The sequence below is a fragment of the Pongo abelii genome, chromosome 5 (assembly GCF_028885655.2).
Source record: "Pongo abelii isolate AG06213 chromosome 5, NHGRI_mPonAbe1-v2.0_pri, whole genome shotgun sequence".
Taxonomy (NCBI): Eukaryota; Metazoa; Chordata; class Mammalia; order Primates; family Hominidae; genus Pongo; species Pongo abelii.
Window position 1 is genome coordinate 143,610,891 of NC_071990.2, and position 18,896 is coordinate 143,629,786.

Sequence of the window (18,896 nt, forward strand, 5' to 3'; positions counted from 1 at the left end):
TTCTTTCTTTCTCTCTTTCTTTCTTTTCTTTCTTTCTTTCTTTCTTTCTTTCTTTCTTTCTTCCTTCCTTCCTTCCTTCCTTCTTTCTTTCTTTCTTTCTCTTTCTTTTTCTCTTTTCTGATTGCTCTAGCTAGGGCTTACAGTACTATACTGAATAACAGTGGTGAAAATGGGCATCCTTGTAGTGTTCCAAATCTAAGAGAAAGGTTTTTCATTTTTCTTCATTCAATATAATACTAGCTGTGGGTCTGTCATGTATGGTGAAAATTGTTCTTTATTTGAAACTAAAAAAGAAAAAGGTGGGCTTGAGGGTAGTAAAATTGGGTCATCTGTGACTTTATTGCTGATTTGGTATTTTAAATTATTGCACAGGTGAAATAAAATATTCCTAACAAATATTTAGTGGGATTCTAGCTTAGACTAAAAAAAAAATTATATAATTACTTTGTGTTAGTAAATGGAAAGGATGTAATTATGAGATAATTTAAATAGAAGCTTTTCTACTTGACACCAAAATGGTGCTCTAAGAGTACTGTAGAACTTGCCTCCAGAATTTTGTGATTTTTGGCCTCTAGTGTGTAGCTTTCCACCCTGATTTTATTAAGTAATATTTTATTAATTAAAAAGAAGCCAATGTAGTATACTAAAACTGAGTTCAATGTAAAGTGAATAACTAAAAATCATTTAAAGTGTTCAAACATTTATCTCTGTTTTCTATTTCTTGAATTCATTCTCTAATAATAAATTATCTTAGGATAAAATGTATTCTCTTGTCCTGTGCAATGAGTTATGTCAAACCATTCTATTCAAAGAGTACTACATTTTATTAATATGCTTCTAGGCAAACTGCCAAAGAAGAAAAACAAGTTCTAATTTTTAAATACTCTAGACAGCTTATTATAGCTTAGGCTGAAATACAAAACTAAGGCAGGCAGATCAAGCACACCTGCATTCCAGTGTGCACTTTTATATGGCCTTTCTTAATTCCAAGAGATGTATTTGATTAAACACATTAGCAGAAATAATAACACTGCTATTAGTAATTTGCTATTTGGATAAATCTGCCTTTAAAATAAGCTAGACATGCACACTAAATTCAATTTGCCATTGAATTTGGTTATTTATATACCTAATGCCATATAGCTGTTTGACCAGGCTCTTTCTGCTTTGCAAAGGAGAATCTTTACCCATTGAAAAACATGAACTTACGAGGATAAGAAAGTCTAACGGAGACAACAAGGTCATATTAAAATGATTTGTGGGTTTTTTTCTCCTGCTTCTTTACTCTCATAGGACTATGATTATATAGTCTTCCTTTTAATACATGCACATAAATAAACACATTCCAAATGGTATAAGATGGATTATACTGCCGAGAACTTTCTTATACTTTTTAGCTTGAAGAATCCAGGAGAATACCACACACGAGATGCAAATAGATAGATTTCTAACACCCAGCAGAAAACTAAAAGTTTTAGGATACCCATGTTTCTCAATTAAATTTTATCAGCATATGGAAAAAAACAATTTGAAGATTCTCATACTTGTTTTTTCAGATTTGAGTATCTACAATACCAAAATACCTCAAATGGTTACAAATTTCCCCTTTCAAATAGTTCTTTTAAGTATCATTAAATACTTTGTAAAATATGTTTTAGGTTCCAAAGTGGGTTAAATTTACATTATTCATCCACCATGAAGAATTAATGGGTAATTATTATCTCTTTCTTCCCCAAAAGGAAAGTTAGTTCCCAGAAATGAAATCTTGGTTAAGTTTTGCTGTATACCACTTCCAACACAAATTGCCCACCACAGATTAAAACTTGGCTCTGTATGTAAGAACATGTCCTGTTTGAAATTGCAGTAAGATACAACATATGGGAAAAAATGGAGCACTTGGAATAACTTGGCAAAATAATTTAGAAAATGAAATGTTATAAAATGCAATGTATAAGTAATGTTTTCTCTAATGATCATTTAAAGATGCAGTTATAACAAGACATTCTTTTGCTCTCTTCTTTTTATTCTCTTATAGCTTTACAGAAATGACTTTCTGCATGGAAGCTGACCTATTTGCTCACGCCTTTCCCACTTGTTTTGAAAAAGTCTAAGAAAAACATACATATATATATTAATTTACTCAAAGTTGAAATACATATGCTTACTCTTTCTTAAGAGAGGCCTAATTGTTGAAATATTTCATTTCTCAGAAACTTAGTGTAAATATTTTCTGAGTGAGCAATGAAGCCAGTAATAAAATATTCATAAATGGAAATATTATACTTATTTAAAACCCATTCATTATTTTAAAGCTGTATAGGATCATATAAACATTTAAAAGTTGTTCTAACAAGCAAATAGTCAAATGAAATGTATTTCAATATCTAAAAAGTTCCATTAATTTTTATTATCTTCCTCCTTTTTTAATATAGCATGCACAAAAGGGAGAAAGAAATTTAGGAGCAAAAATTATGCTCCCACCTTTTATATATGAAATTTATTTTTATAAAGGTATTCACATGACCTAGAATTTAAGCTGCTATCTTTCCCTAGGAAAGACAAAGGCAAACTGAGAGAATCATTCCTTTTTGTCCTCCACTGTCAGGTAACCTGTGCATTTCAGTGAGGAAAACGTTGACATGCATACTCCTGTCTTTTAATGAATTACTTGAATTCCAGACTCCTGGAAGTATTGAATATACATAAAATATATGAATTTAAAGTCAAACAGATAAAAGTTCAATAGCAAGTTCTTCCATCCTTATCTGCCTCAAACATAGGATGGGAACCAGAATAGCTTCTGCCTTATAAGCTATTATGATGCATCCCTATAAAATAATATGGCACAGGTCTGCCACATAGGACACATTTCATCAATGTTTATTATTACTTTGTTACATGAGAACAATAACTTTAAAATATAATGATAAATGCTATCTTCACTGAACACTTACTTCAGGCTTTGGGTAAGTACCTTACATGTGTTACATAATTTAATTCTACAATGTTATTAATCCATTTTACAAATGCCATGATTGACAGGTATCAGTCCCTGATTCAAAGTATTCCAAGGATACTTTTTTTTGTATTTTTTTAACAACTCCTGGTTTAAAGAGGAGATTCACATAAAAGGGCATATATATCTTGTATATACATTAAAAATAATATTTTGTGGATATTTCTCTTTGTTATGGCAGATATTACCACATTAGACATTTTTTCTGAAACATTTTGTTGAATTAAGATATTACTAGATTGAGTTACAAAAATCAATAAATTAATTACATTTTTCAAAAGGCTATTTCAATTTATGTATGTTTATTTTAACAGATCTGATATTTGGCATTTTTGTTCTACTTCTGACTAATAGGCATCATCAGTTTGATTCATTTCTGTACTGTGATTTCATAAATAAATGTCGAGATTTATTTCTTTTAATAATAATATTATTATTATTAGTTTTGAGACGGAGTCTCACTCTGTTGCCAGGCTGGAGTGCAGTGGTGCGATCTTGGCTCACTGCAACCTCCACCTCCCAGGTTCAAGCAATTCCCCTACATCAGCCTCCTAAGTAGCTGGGACTATAGGTGTGCACCACCATGCTGGGCTAATTTTTTTTTTTTTTTTTTTTGTATTTTTGTAGAGAGAGGGTTTCACTATGTTGGCCAGGATGGTCTCAATCTCCTGACCTCATGATCTGCCTGCCTCAGCCTCCCAAAGTGCTGGGATTACAGGCAAGAGCCACCACGTCCAGCCTTAATATTATTATTTGATAATAAGAACAATGAACTCTTCAAATACCCAGAAACAAATATAAATATTTATAAAAATAAAAGTGTAAAACAAGTGTTTACAAATTAAATATATGAAAAATTCAACAAATGCAGAAGTTTAAAATCTAATTTTAATATGAACCAAATATCATACTGTGTGTGTGTGGGTATGTGATAATTTGCACAGCAAAGGACTAATGATATGATTTGGCTGTGCCCCACCCAAATCTCATCTAGAAGTCCCATGTGTTGTGGGAGGTACCAGGTGAGAGGAAATTGAATCATGGGGGCAGGTCTTTCCCATACTGTTCACATGGTAGTGAATAAGTCTCATGACATCTGATAGTTTCATAAGGGGGAGTTTCCCTGCACATGCTCTCTTCTCTTGTCTGCCACCATTTGAGACATGCCTTTCACCTTCCACATGATTGTGAGGACTCACCAGCCAGGTAGAATTATAAGTCCATTAAACCTTTCTTTTGTAAATTGCCCAGTCTTGAGTATGTCTTTATCAGCATTGTGAAATGGATTAATACAGTAAATTGGTACCAGTAGAGTGGGCTACTGCTGAAAAGATACCTGAAAATGTGGAAGCAACTTTGGAACTGGGTAACAGGCAGAGGTTGGAACAATTTGGAGGGCTCAGAAGAAAACAGGAAAATGTGGGAAAGTTTGGAACTCCCTAGAGACTTGTCGAATGGCTTTGACAAAAATGCTGATAATGATACATATGGACAATGAAATCCAGGCTGAGGTGGTCTCAGATGGAGATGAAGAACTAGTTGGGAACTGGAGCAAAGATGACTCTTCTTGTATTTTAGCAAAGAGACTGGTGGCATTTTGCCCCTGCCCTAGAGATTTGTGGAACTTTGAACTTGAGAGAGATGATTTAGGGTGTCTAATGGAAGAAATTTCTAAGCAGCAAAGCATTCAAGAGGTGACTTGGGTGCTGTTAAAGGCATTCAGTTTTAAAAAGGTAACAGAGCATAAAAGTTGAGAAAATTTGCAGCCTGACAATGTGATAGAACAGATAATCCCATTTTCTGAGAAGAAATTCAAGCTGGCAGTAGAAATTTGCATAGGTAACAAGGTGCCGAATGTTAGTCACTAAGACAGTGGGCAAAATGTCCCCAGGGCATGTCAGAGACCTCTGAGGTAGCACTTCCCACGACAGACCAGAGGCTTAGGTGGAAAGAATGGTTTTGTGGGCCAGGCCCAGGGTCCCTCTGCTGTGTACAGTCTAGGGACTTGGTGCCGTGCATCCTAGATGCTCCAGCCGTGACTAAAAGGGGCCAAGGTACAGCTCAGGCTGTTGCTTCAGAGGGTGGAAGCCTAAAGCCTTGGCAGCTCCCACATGGTGTTGAGCCTGCGGGTGCACAGAAGTCAAGAATTGAGGTTTGGGAATCTCCACCTAGACTTCAGATGATGTATGGATATGCCCAGATGCTCAGGCAAAAGTTTGCTGCAGGGGTGAGACCCTCATGGAGTACTTCTGCTAGGGCAGTGCAGAAAGGAAATGTGGGGTCAGAGCCCCACACAGAGTCCCTACTGGAGCACCACCTAGTGGAGCTGTGAGAAGAGGGCCACCATCCTCCAGACTCCAGAATGGTAGATCTACGAATAACTTGCAACATGCACCTGGAAAAGCCACAGATACTCAACACCAGCCCATGAAGACAGCCAGTAGAGGGCTATACTCGCAAAGCCACAGAGGCAGAGCTGCCCAAGGCTGTGGGAGCACACCTCTGGTATCGGCATGACCTGGATGGGAGACATGGAGTCAAAAGAGATCATTTTGGAGCTTTAAGTTTTGACTGCTCTGCTGGATTTTGGACTTGCATGGGGCCTGTAGCCCACCACTTTGTTTTGGTCAATTTCTCCCATCTGGAATAGCTGTATTTACCCAATGCCTGATCCCCATTGTATCTAGGAAGTAACTAACTTACTTTTAATTTTACAGGCTCATAGGCAGAAGGCCTCGCCTTGTCTCAGATGAGACTTTGGACTGTGGACATTTGAGTTAATGCTGAAATGAGTTAAGACTTTGGGGGACTGTTGGGAAGGCATGATTGGTTTTGAAATGTGAGGACATGAGATTTGGGAGGGGCTGGGGCAGAATGATATGGTTTGGCTGTGTCCCCACCGAAATCTCATCTTGAATTCCCACGTGCTGTGGGAAGGACCTGGTGGGAAGTAATTGGATCATGAGGGCAGGTCTTTCCCATGCTATTCTCATGATAGTGAATAAGTCTCATGAGATCTGTTGGTTTTATAAGGGGGAGTTTCCCCGCACAAGTTCTCTTCTCATCTGCCACCATGTGAGATGTGTCTTTCACTTTACATGTGATTGTGAGGCCTCCCCAGCTACGTGGAACTGTAAGTCCATTAAACCTCTTTCTTTTGTAAATCATCCAGTCTCAGATATATCTTTATCAGCAGAGTGAAAACAGACTACTGCAACTAATATGCAGAATCTATAAGGAACTTAAACAAATCAATAAGAAGAAAACAAATAACCCCATTAAAAAAGTGGGCAAAGACATGAACAGACATTTCTCAAAAGAAGACATACAGGTAACCAACAAACATGAGCAAATGTTCAACATCACTAATCATCAGAGAGAGGCAAATCAAAACCTCATATGTTTATCACAACAATGTTCACAATAACAAAGACATAGAATCAACCCAGGTATCCATCTATGGTGGACTAATGACAATGTGGTACATATACACTATGGAATACTACACAGCCATGAAAAAAGAATGAAATAACATCCTTTTGTAGCAATATGGATGCAGCTGGGGCCATTATCTTAAGCAAATTAATGTAAAAACAGAAAATCAAATAATTCATGTTCTCACTTACAAGTGGGAACTCCACATTGGGTACACATGAACACAACCATGGGAAAAACAGACACTGGGGACTCCAACAGTGGGGAACAAGGTGGACAAGAGTTGAAAAACTACCTATTGGGTACTGTGTTCACTACTTGGGTGATGAGATCATTATGAGCCCAAACCCAGCATTATGCAGTATACTGATGTAACAAGCCTACACATGTACCCTCTGAATCTAAAATTTAAAAAAATAATAATAATTTGCACAGATAATCCTCTACCTGCTTAGTTTGTTAACAGAGCTATTAAGTGTTGACTGGATCTCCAAAAAGAAAAGCTCGATATTTTTAAGTTATTTAATATCTCTGAGCCTCAATTTCCTAATCTATAGAGATAATAACAAGACCTTCTTCAGAGGTAAATTTACAATGAAATTATTAAAGCCTAAGTTCAAGGGTCTGACAATGTGTTCACATGATCTGTTGTTTCTGCAAAATTTTCAAAATTGTGTACTCTTTCAAATAAAGATGCCTTACCCACAATTGCATAACTTCATACCTTGCCAAATTAGATCCTTCTCTTGTTCACCTCAGTGATTATATTGATGATTAAATTAGATAGTAAATGTAAAGCTTTAGGACTATGCCTATAACATAGAAAATACTTGATTAGTGTTCACTATCATTATTATTATCAAATATTTTAGTTTGTATTTATTCTTCTAATTGTTATATACAATTGAATATGTTGCATCTTAAATAGCACGAGTTATGGGTGTTTAAGGAAAAGCTTAGTATACTAATAGAGTCTTCTCAAATCTGGAAAAAGAAATAGTATGAAATATATCAATTTAAATATTAGATTTATTGATACATGCTTTTAAAAATGGTAGCTTTTAAACTGTAATCAATACATTTGCATTTTCCTAAAAGAAGAAGACATTTATTCAGAGAAAACTGTGGTATCATGCAAGAAAAGCAGAAAAAAATTGCCTAAGTGTGATCTCACATATTTGTCAGTTGGGTATTGCAAGAGAGGATGAATAAATGGTTGAACTCACTGGAATTACACAAATCCTATCGCATCTATACACAATCATCCAAATATTCAAGGATTTAGCAATGTATACTAAGATGGCCATGCAAACTTGTGAGTTGTAGTTTTGCAATTTGGGACATATGATACCTATTTTACATTCATAATGTAAATCATATTCATATGATGCCTATTTTACATTCATAATGTAAATCATATTCATATCATACCTACTTTATAATTCATAATATTAATTTCATTATATCTGTTAATCACATACTTAGAAGTTACAGATATGAATTATTTCTATAAATTATGAACAATCACAGAATCACAATAAATGCCCATGTGATTAAGCTCCACCTTTGAATTTTTTATTATTTTCTTAAAATGAAGGACGTGTGTGTGTGTGTGTGTATGTATATATGTACACACATACATGCAATAGTTGTGAATTGAATGAAATTCACCAGGACAATCTGACTTGTATTTCAAATAATAGGAGTTTGAATATTACCCTTACTGAATCAGAGTCAAAACAGAAATTTATTTCATGCTTCGAGATAAAACAAAACCTCAGACAAATATGCTAGAATTGGCTTTAGCAACAGCCTAAATACTAAAGCAATGTTAAATTATACATATTGCATTGGTTTGGGGATCATCTTTAATATGAAATATATATAATGTACGTGTATGTACGTGTGTGTGTAAATATATATACATGTATGCATTATATGTAGTGATTTAAAGTCTTTTCTCATATTCTAATTATTAGGAAATGAAAAGAGAAATAATAAAGTCTAGTGTAGAGAAAAAACGTCTTGCATTTTCTGAGTCAATCATGCAGTTGCCTAATAAATTAGCTAAGCAACAGCAAGAATAGGATAATTATTTCGTTCTGATCTGCTGAATAGGAATTTTAACAGTTACTAAGTTCTCTCCAGGTAGTGAGTTGAATGGCCAAAATCACAGTGCCACTTCCTGCTTCATGCTGTGCCCATTTAGTAAAACAGAATTGGTCACCATGTTCTTAGCATTGCTTTTCAGAGATGTCATACGCACCGCTGAAGAGCTGAGTAGGTAGCTGGTTCCTCTCTCTTGATAGGACTTCCTCCCACAGCAGAGTTGGCTGTTGAAATGCCTCCTGAAGCTTTCACTGAGTAGGTAAAGAGCAAATGGGTTGACACAAGAATTGCCAAAACTGAGAACCCGGGCAACTAAGGTGACAATCATGTGGCCTAGAGATGGATCAATCTCATTATAGTTGAAAGACCGATACATGTAAAGGATGTGGTTTGGAAACCAACAGAAGATGAAGCAGCCCACAAAGACAAGCACAATTTTAGCCAGGCGTTTCCGTGTTTCCATCTGCAAATATAAGAAATTGATCCCATTGGTTAAAGTGAAAATGGAACCAGCCACATCCCAACTTTATCAAGTCAGGAAAGAGCAAAATTTACAGCATGATAATACATCCAAAATACATAAATTATTTATTTTCCTCACCAAAGTGATGATGGATTTTAACAGTTTGATAAAGCTTATTTTGGTCTCTACATTATTTGCATTAAAAAATATTTGACAGCTTATACAAAACTCAGTGATAAATTACTAAATGCTGTCTTCATATTATTTATTTATTTTCTTTTTGCTTAATGTCTCATTTTGTGTAACATAAATATAAGTCATTTCTGTTTGTATTAAATCCACTAAATTAATAAATCATAGAATATATTCAAGCTAGGTGTTTTAAAAAAATCAGGGTGTTTTAAATAGGAAAAATTGATCTGATGAAGCAGGGCTTGACTTTTTAAAACTACCACTCCACAGGAAAACAAAATAACAACTTGAAATTTAAACTCCTGACTTACACAAATCAAAAGCATCTGATATAACTGTGAGTCCTGTAAACATTATTATACTGTCACATTCACAAATAAAAATAAATTTTCCTTCTCCATAAAATTTACATATTATGTTTACTGTTTCTGAGAGGGTATTCAAGAGTGTAATAAATAGGCAAAATTCAAATGTTGGACATCAATATTTTTTAATCTAAAAGCAATTTCCTAACGTCAGTAGTTCAAGGGGTACCTTATATTTGTCTAATTTGTTTAAATATTTAATTAAGGCAACATGGACGTGGAATACTAATTTATTGAAAGACATTGGTAGTAGGTATCATAATATTTTCTGAGTGAATACTATTGGTCGTCAACTAGAATATTCCAAAGAAGCCTGGAAAGTTTTGGGATTGGAACATATCTGAAGGTAGGTAGCAGTAGAGTGGTGATGGAGGAAGCAAAGAAATGTGCAACTGAAGAGGAGCCCAGGCCAGGAAGCAGAATGTGATATTCCACATGGATCCCAGTTGCATAAGTTAGGCAACCCAACAATCAATCCTAAGAAAGTCAAATGTGAAATTTATCTTTCTAAGCAGTGTTATCCCTTCCAGGTGGACCATGAGTGCAAGAATGTCACAGCAGTCTATACTTGGAGATTCAAGTGCACAGGCAGGCTGTTGGCATTGAGATTATTTCTCAGCAGATGTCAAGACCCAGTTGCCCTGCCAGAGTTTATAGGTCCCAATAGGGAAATTCACAAAAACAAGGCAGGCAGGCCAAGGCCATTAAAAATTTAAAAAGTGAAGCAGGGGCTCTGTATATGAGAAAAACTCAACTTTAGAAACCAAAAGCAAATACTCAAATACCTAATTGAGATACACAGGGCTCAAATTGGATCACAGGGCTCAAATAAAAGAACTAATTATATAAAATAGAAAGCACAGTGAGCCAATGATCTGAACACATTGCCTCACTGATGGCAAATATTTAGATAAAGTCTATGAATTTATCTAACAATGCCTTCAATAATTGGGTGATTTTTTTAAGTCTTTAAAGCTGATGTGGATCTTTGATGTCGATGGCCACCAATTCATAAAGGTTACCTTCCATGCAAGAAACCTTTACTAGTTTCTGCTGTTGCTAACATGCCCAAGGCCCCAGCCTAATGCTCCATCTATGTTCCAGTAAATTTTAAATGATCTGCGATTCAATTTCTTTGCCTTTAATTTGGAAACAAGCATCGGTAACTATTCTGTACCTGCAAAACCCGTTACAAGTTCTTTTCTGGCTGTACACAAATGTACAACTGGAAACTCTTTCTCACAAGAACACTATTTCTGTCTCTTTGTATATTAACACTGTTGATTTTTACCTTAAATTAGTACTGCATATTCTTGAAGGAAGAAAAAGTACACAAGGTGCATGATATAATTTTTAAATGAGCATATTATCTTTGTAGGGAAAGTTACAAATTTGAGTTGGGTCACGTACTGCTTCAGCACCAGCCCACCTTTGGATTGCACCTTTGGGTTCCTTTTCTGCTGCTCTTGTTATTCCCCTCATCTCTCATTCTGACTTCCACCCAAATCCCATCCCAAGATCCCAGGCAGTGTCCTATAGTCCTTTCCTGGTGCATCCTTCTTCTAGACTCCCTGCCATCCTTAGTGGGTTAATGGGAGAAGAAACAATAATCAAATTAATGTATGCGCATATGTGAAATTTTTCTGGTTTATTATGTTGTTTATTAAATAAAAATCTGCATGTAAAACAGGCCTTTCAATACATTAATTTCTAATGGTGGAATGTCAGGTCTTATCATAGATCCAGATAAATGATAAACTGAACCTAAGTAGGTCTTTGCAGGACTCTGATATCACCATATATTAGAGATCCCCATATATCCCTTCTAGTTAAGGCCTGTGAAGGCTCAACTCTGTTCTCATCAGTCATAGGATTAAAAGTCCACAAAATCAAACAATAAATAGCAGTTACTTGTCCTGACCACACACCACCAACCCACACCTACTAAGCTTACCTGTTTTTTGGTATGTTCATTGTATTCTCCAGGAAGATTGTGTGCGCTTTTAATTAAGGTCTTTGCAATATGATAATAATAAATGCTAATAATAGCAAGTGGTATGAGGAAATAGACCAAGAAAATGAGCACTGAATGAATCTTTGGATGTAATTCATCTGTTTGAGGGTATGGGATACATGCTGTGAAGCTGCTATTATCCAAGCTACTGATGAGCGCCACTTCTGAAAACACTGCTTCGGGAACTGCCAACAACACGGAGACCACCCAGATACCCGTGGCCTTCACACAGGTCCACAGCAATGCCCCTGACGTCTGCATGTCCATGGGGTTAACGATGGCTCTGTACCTGGGAAAATGATACATCTCAAGTTATTCCAGAAAGAAAGGAAAGAAAAAAGAGAAAGAAAAGGAAGAAAGAAAAAGAAAGGAAGAAAGGAAGAGAGAGAGAGGAAGAAAGAAAGAAAGAAAGAGAGAGAGAGAAAGGGAGAAAGAGAGAGATAAAGAAAGAGAAAGAAAGAAAGAAAGAAAGAAAGAAAGAAAGAAAGAAAGAAAGAAAGAAAGAAAGGAAGGAAGGAAGGAAGGAAGGAAGGAAGGGAGGAGAGAAGAGGTGAGGAGAGGATAGGAGAGGAGAGGAGAGGAGAGGAGAAGAGAGGAGAGGAGAGGAGAGGGAAGGGAAGGGAAGGAAAGGAAAGGAAGAAAGGAAGGAAGGAAGGAAGGAAAGAGGGAAGGAAGGGAGAAGAGAAAGACATCCTGCTTATTAAGAGAGATGCCAACAATATTCTGTCTTTATAGCTCAAATTTATTTATTCCCTGGCTGCTTAAAAGTGTATGGAAGACCTAAGCTTCCTGGTGTCTCTCAGTCTACAAGTCATTCCACTACTTATTAGCACAGAAAACAGGAAGGGAGAGAAAAATATTTTAAATTGGCATTTGTTAAATCCTAGTCATTTCATTTCCAAAATCCTGGACATTCGTTTACCTCTTAAATTCTTCTGAATCTATATATGTTACATCTATCATAATGTATTGAATACCAAAATATAAGATGTTCACAAAATAATATTATTCAATTCTTCCTTGATACTTTTCCATAGCTTCTGAGCATGAGCCCCTTCACTCTTTTTCTAAGGACATTAATGAATTTTAGAAACGAATCTAGATTGGTCATATCACATTTTGACAAAATAAAATAAATAAAAGACTAATCTAGATTGGGATTTTCTCCATAATCCAATAATAAGGACTGAAAAACTTGAAAGCAGAAGAATATTCTGTCTTTATAGCTCAAATTTATTTCATGTCAAGATCTCATAAAATTCTTTTCTCCTCCAACCTAAAATATTAATGGCAATATACTAGCAATGGACTAGTGATAAAGGAATCACACTCCAGGACACAGTAAACAATCCAAAACTTTCTACAGCTAACTCAAACACACATATTAAGTAAGGCAATGATGATGCAAACAATTCGAAATGGTATGTAAACCTCAAATTTTTTATATTTCTCTTTAAAGTATTTCAGGTGACAATATACCTAGCAAATAAGATGCAGTACCACAGGATTTTAGTTAGACAAATCTGAATTATTACCCCATCTCTCATATTTTTTGGAAAATCACATTTATCAAGCACATCTCCACCTTCTTGATTTTAATTTCTAAGATATTGTTAGCTTTACTTTCCATCATTTTTTCTGAATTTTAAAATTTCTGCTATCATCTTTTGTTTCCTATAAGTTTTTTATGTTTTCAAATTATTTCTTTTTTATAGTGTCCTATTCCTATGTTATACGTGCACATTCTTGCCATGTATCTTTTTTTTTTTTTTTTTTTTTTTTTTTTTTTTTGACAGGGTCTCACTCTGTCACCCAGGCTGGAGTGCAGTTGCCTGATCTCAGCTCACTGCAATCTCCACCTCCCAGGTTCAAGCAATCCTCCCACCTTAGCTTCCCAAGTAGCTAGGACTACAGGTGTGTGCCACCAAGCCTAGCTAATGTTTGTATTTTTGTAGAGAGGAGGTTTTGCCATGCTGCTCAGGCTGGTCTCATACTCCTCCTGGGCTCAAGTGATCTGCCCACCTCAGCCTCCCAAAGTGCTGGGGTTATAGGTATGAGCTACTGCAGCCAGCTCTTGCTACGTATCTATAAAACTAATACAAAAATAAAAATTTAATCTCTTTCCAGGTTGTTTGATCTCTTTGTGCTGTAATCTCTCTCAATAAATTTGCATAATTATTGACTGACAATTCATATTTAAGAGCAAAGTACCAAAAAGCTGATTGTAATTTTTTTTCTGTGGAAGAAGACAAGGAAAGGTCAGAGAGGTTATCACTACAAAAAGATCAAGCCTTCTTTTTAGATTATCAAAAATCACAAAGGGTATTCTGAGCTTTCCTCCACGTATTTAAAAAGGAGAAGAAAATGTCACTTCTCTACCTCATATCATATTGTAGAGGTACTGTTGTAGTTTACTTGGGCTGCTATAATAAAGTACCATATACTGGGCGCTTATAAACAACAGAAATTTGTCACAATTCTGAAGACTAGGAAATCTAAGATAAAGGAATTGAGAGATTCAGTGTCTGGTGAGGGTCCCCCTTTTTTACATAGATGGATCTTCTTGCTGTTTATTCAAATGGTGGAAAGGTCAAGGGTCCCTTTGGAGTCTTTTATAAGGGTATGAATCCCATTCATGTGGGCCCCACTCTCATGACCTCCCAAAGGCCCACCTCTTAATGCCATCATCTTGGGGAGTAGGATTTCAACATATGAATTTTGGCCAACATAAACATTCATATCATAGCAGGCATTATAACCATAAAATATAGAGAGAAACTTTAAATAGAAATTAAAATAATAAATCACTCATTTTGATAAGATTGCTAGAAACAGATACAGAAATCTCAGTTTAGGGAAAGCAAGAAACCTAGCACAAATGTTAGCCTTTCCAACAGGGAGGATTATGAGCCACCTCTTGCAAGAAAAGATAGACCCCAACGATAGTCTCTAAATGATACACATTTGAATAAAAGGGCAGAATTGAAAATCCTACAAAAAAAGAATTATAGTTGAAAATACAGATTACCAAAGTGTTATTAGTACTGAGACATAGCTTACAATTGTCGAAGAACAATGTTGTATACCAACTGTGTGTATCTTTGAAAGGATAAAAAGCAAAAAATAAAATGAGATCGTGCAAATTAATGTGGACATGTTTTATCATGCTTCCTTCACTTCCTTCAAATATTTATAGACATGTGGGGAAAAGCATCTCTTAGTATAAAAAGTGTTTCACTGTGTATATTAGCATAGCAGGTATGTGTAAAAAGGTACATTTTCCCTTATAAATGGTCTCAGGAGGATATCCCTAACTGAAAACTAAATGCTAGAGAACATTGATCAAAAGGCATACAAAGAGAAAAATAATCACTATTCATGTATTAAACCTCCATAAATAAATAGATTTCTTCATCAATTCTTATTTTGGATCTCGCTTGTAACATCTGTGTAGTTTAAATTTTAATGTAAAGAGATAATTAAGTTTAATCATAAAACAAATTACATAATAAAAATGGGATCTTTTTTTACCTCTTACAGAGTCATCATAGCATCTCAAAAATCTCCATCTACACTAATCTTTCTAATGACACTACCCAAAATTTCTTTATTTCTTTTTTTTCTTATTAAACTTTCATTTATCAGGCAAAGAATAGGTCCACAAAAAGTCTGAGTGTGAACTGCATAAGAGAAAGGTCTTGCTCACTGTTATATCTCTAATATATAACACAATGCCTGGCCTGGCCAGTAGAGTCCATAGGGTCTCAATAAATGGTTGAAACTATAGCCTGAGCAACAGGGAGATCCTTATTAGGAGGAATTGTGGTAAAGTGAGTGGGAGTTGTTGGGTATTATGTTGAAGTGGGAATGGTGATGACAACTTGAGACTGAGTCTAATCTAGTGATGCCTAAGATGCATCAATATTCAGAAACACCTAGAGAAGTAAAAAAAAGAAAGAATATGATTAGGCTTCTCTGTAGACTTACTAATGCAGAGTCCCTAGAATGTGAAGTGTGGGATTCTGCATATTACTAACATTTCCAGGTGATTCTGATGATAAGCTGGGTTTAGAAACCATGTTTTAAGAGAGTTGTGTGCAGCAGTGAGAATCTTTGCCACAGGCTTCCTGCAAGGTGGTCCAGTGCAATGGGTGCACATTCAGCAACAGAATGGATAGTATCCAGAATCCAGCAGAAATTCAGCATTTGAAGAATCAGATGCCTGCTCTTTAATTATGATATGTCACATCATGAGGAAGACATTATTCTTCTTTTGCAAATAAGGAAAACACCACCTTATGGCCATGAGTTTTGTGCTGTTTTATCCTTTTTCTCCAATTAAAACATTTGGATGTAATGGATACATGGTTAGCAGCACCCAGGAACCATAAACCGAAGCCTGATGCAATCCCTCCTTATTTATAGTGTGTCCCAAAAGTTTCAGATCAAGGTGGATGAATAATCTTCAAAAGCTATAAACAACATATAAGTTATGGCAATATTATGAATCTTGTGAGAATTATACAGTGCCTTTCTAATTCAATGTGTGAAATTACTTCTAAGTATAAAAGAAAGAGATAAACTAGACGTGTTCAAGATCAATGAATAAAAGATATCTAATTTATTGGAGTAAAATAACATTTATTTAACAATAAGCCCTGTAAATTCAAATTAAAAACTAATAAATTATATGCAGAAACTACAATTGATTCTGTTTCTATGGTTATATAAAGATAACAGAGCGTTTGTTGCAGCAAGCAAATTTTTCTTTTTGAAAAGGCTATGTGAAAGCCCTCAGAAAAATCTATGACTCACATTTTGTGAAAGTATGGGTCATTTTACATTTTCCAACTTTTCTTTTCCCTGCCCTTGGTTTCCTCCCTTTTTAGTCCTGTGGTGTGTTGTTGGTATCCTTATTTTTAAGCTGCCTTAAATTCTCCTGTCACAAATCTAATATGGTTTGGCTCTGTATCCCCAACAAAATCTCATGTAGAATTGTAATCCCCAGTGGTTGAGAGAGGGACCTGATGGGAGGTGACTGGATCATGGGGGCAAATTTCCCCTTCCTGTTCTCGTGGTAGTGAGTTGAGTTCTCATGAGATCTGGTTGTTTGAAAGCATGTAGCACTTCCCCCTTAGCTCTCTCTCTCCTGCCACCATGTGAAGACATGCTTGCTTCCCCTTCACTCTTCTGCCATGTTTCTAAGTCTCCTGAGGCCTCCCCAGCCATGCCTCCTGTACAGCCTGTGGAACTGTGAGTCAATCAAACCTCTTTTCTTTATAAGTTACCCAATTTCAGGTAGTTCTTTATAGCAGTGTGAGTAATACAAAGTTGAACAAAAATAAGTTGAATATAAACAAGTCATCACTCTAGCATTATAGGGTGAGTGTGGACTATTATTCTAAAGAGTTAGAAGTACACTCTTGGTGCCAATCTCACTACCAATTAAGACACTGAGAGGCAAGGGCTATGGAGCAAAAAAGAAAGCATCATCTCCAGTCAGGAGCAGCTGGTTAACATGAACCTGAGCTTCAGTCAGGAGTTTTGATGAGAAAGCAGCAAGCAGTTAACAGCACTCCCTCTCACCACTGGACAAAAGACTGATGGAAAAGTCCTACGAAGCCTAGGGAGTGTTAGACCCAGGGCCTGTATCCAATCTATTTCAGTATCTTAACAAATAATTACACTCAATAGAATATCTGTTTGCATTGATATAATATACAAATAATATTAATGATTCAAGACTTTGTCTACTGACCTAGTTATGGAATGAAATCTGATTATCCTAACCAGCACACAAAAACTTGGATTTTGTATTAATAATTATTAAGGCATTAGAAACATAATCAGATTTGGTACAACATTATTTTTGCATTTAATACAACAATGGCTATTTGGTATCAGAAGAAAGTATTACCCAATACATTAAACTAATATTAGTTTATTTTTATGGTTTTTATAGTTTTATTTTTTAAATTTAATTTATAAATGCATTTTGGTTAACAGTTATATAAGAAGCCAGAATAAAGAATTGATATCTAGTTTTATATTTGTTAATACATGAAATTATGAAGTTTACAGTTTAGCACAAGGAATCTGTGAGAATTTTTCCTATGAAGGAAAAAGGAAAACTCCATTCCTAAGAGTTATTTGCATTTTAATAATGTGCCATCAGAGGCCAAAAGGTCTTCAAGAATCAAAGAAATAACATTCCAAATTTGGAAATGCAGCTACTCATATATAGAGAAGGAGATAACTATAACACCAACCATGAGCAAAATATGGCTTATGGGGCGCCACCAACCTGGTGTCACAGCACACACGTCCCAATACTCCATGGTGGGATGTGAGAATATGTGTGTGTTTGTGTGTATGTGTGTATGTATAAAAGTGTTAGAAACATGACAGAATATAGAAATACTTTTAATCAACTACTTTATGTAAGCAAGCAAGCAATATACATTTTCAAAATTGTAACAAAAATGTCTATCAAGATAACAGTAAAAAAAAAAAATAGTAAATTAAGACTACCACTATCACCACTCCATACCATGCACTGTCTCTCCTCCAGCCATACTGGTTATTATGATGTGCCTCTGAGGCGTGACTGCAGTGGGTACAAAAGCTGTTGCCTAGGGATCTGTCTGCTGAAACTCCTCAGAAGAGTTTGGAAAGTTGAGGATTAATAATCACAGACACCAGCCAGGAGCGGTGGCTCACACTTGTAATCCCAACATTTTGAGAGGCCAAGGTGGGCAGATCGCTTGAGGTCAGCAGTTCGAGATCAGCCTGGCCAACATGTGAAACCCTGTCTCTACTAAAAATACAAAAATTAGCCAGACATAGTGGCATGTACCTGTAATCTCAGCTACATGGGAGGCTGAGGCAGGAGATTTGCTTGAACCTGGGAGGCAGAGGTTGCAGTGAGCCAAGATCGCACCCCTACACTGCAGCCTGAGCGACAGAGCAAGATTCTGTCCCAAAAAATAAAATATAATAGTAATCACAGATACCAGTGTCATCTGACCACCCTTTGGCCATATCAAACAAGGTGTTTTAGGCCTCAAGGTGGATTCAAAATATTTGTGTTTTTCATTTTAGTCTTTGCAATCTAATGATGCTGACATCAATGAAGTGTAGAATAAGAGTCTCCACTTCACATTGGAATATGCTTTCTGAAATCTAATTATCTCCCTGGGTTTTTTTCTATGTACTGTGATCTCTATTTTTCAACTCTCTACTGTTATTTTGTTAGGCAAAGACACTTAGGCCATCTGTGAAGACAGGATACATGATACGAAT

General features: G+C 35.8%; 1 protein-coding gene across 2 annotated transcripts in view; it reads right to left on the reverse strand.

Annotated features, from left to right (window-relative positions):
• Positions 1-7,462: 7,462 nt before the first annotated feature.
• Positions 7,463-18,896, reverse strand: part of NMBR (neuromedin B receptor) — a 76,762-nt gene continuing 65,328 nt past the window's right edge. For both annotated transcript variants that reach the window (XM_054558235.2, XM_009242308.4), the window contains 2 exons: positions 11,535-11,883; positions 7,463-9,023 (listed from right to left, as the gene is read on the reverse strand). In XM_054558235.2, the coding sequence (XP_054414210.1) occupies positions 8,622-9,023; positions 11,535-11,861 (729 nt within the window). In that variant the 5' untranslated portion in view covers positions 11,862-11,883 and the 3' untranslated portion in view covers positions 7,463-8,621. The remainder of the gene's footprint in view (positions 9,024-11,534; positions 11,884-18,896) is intronic.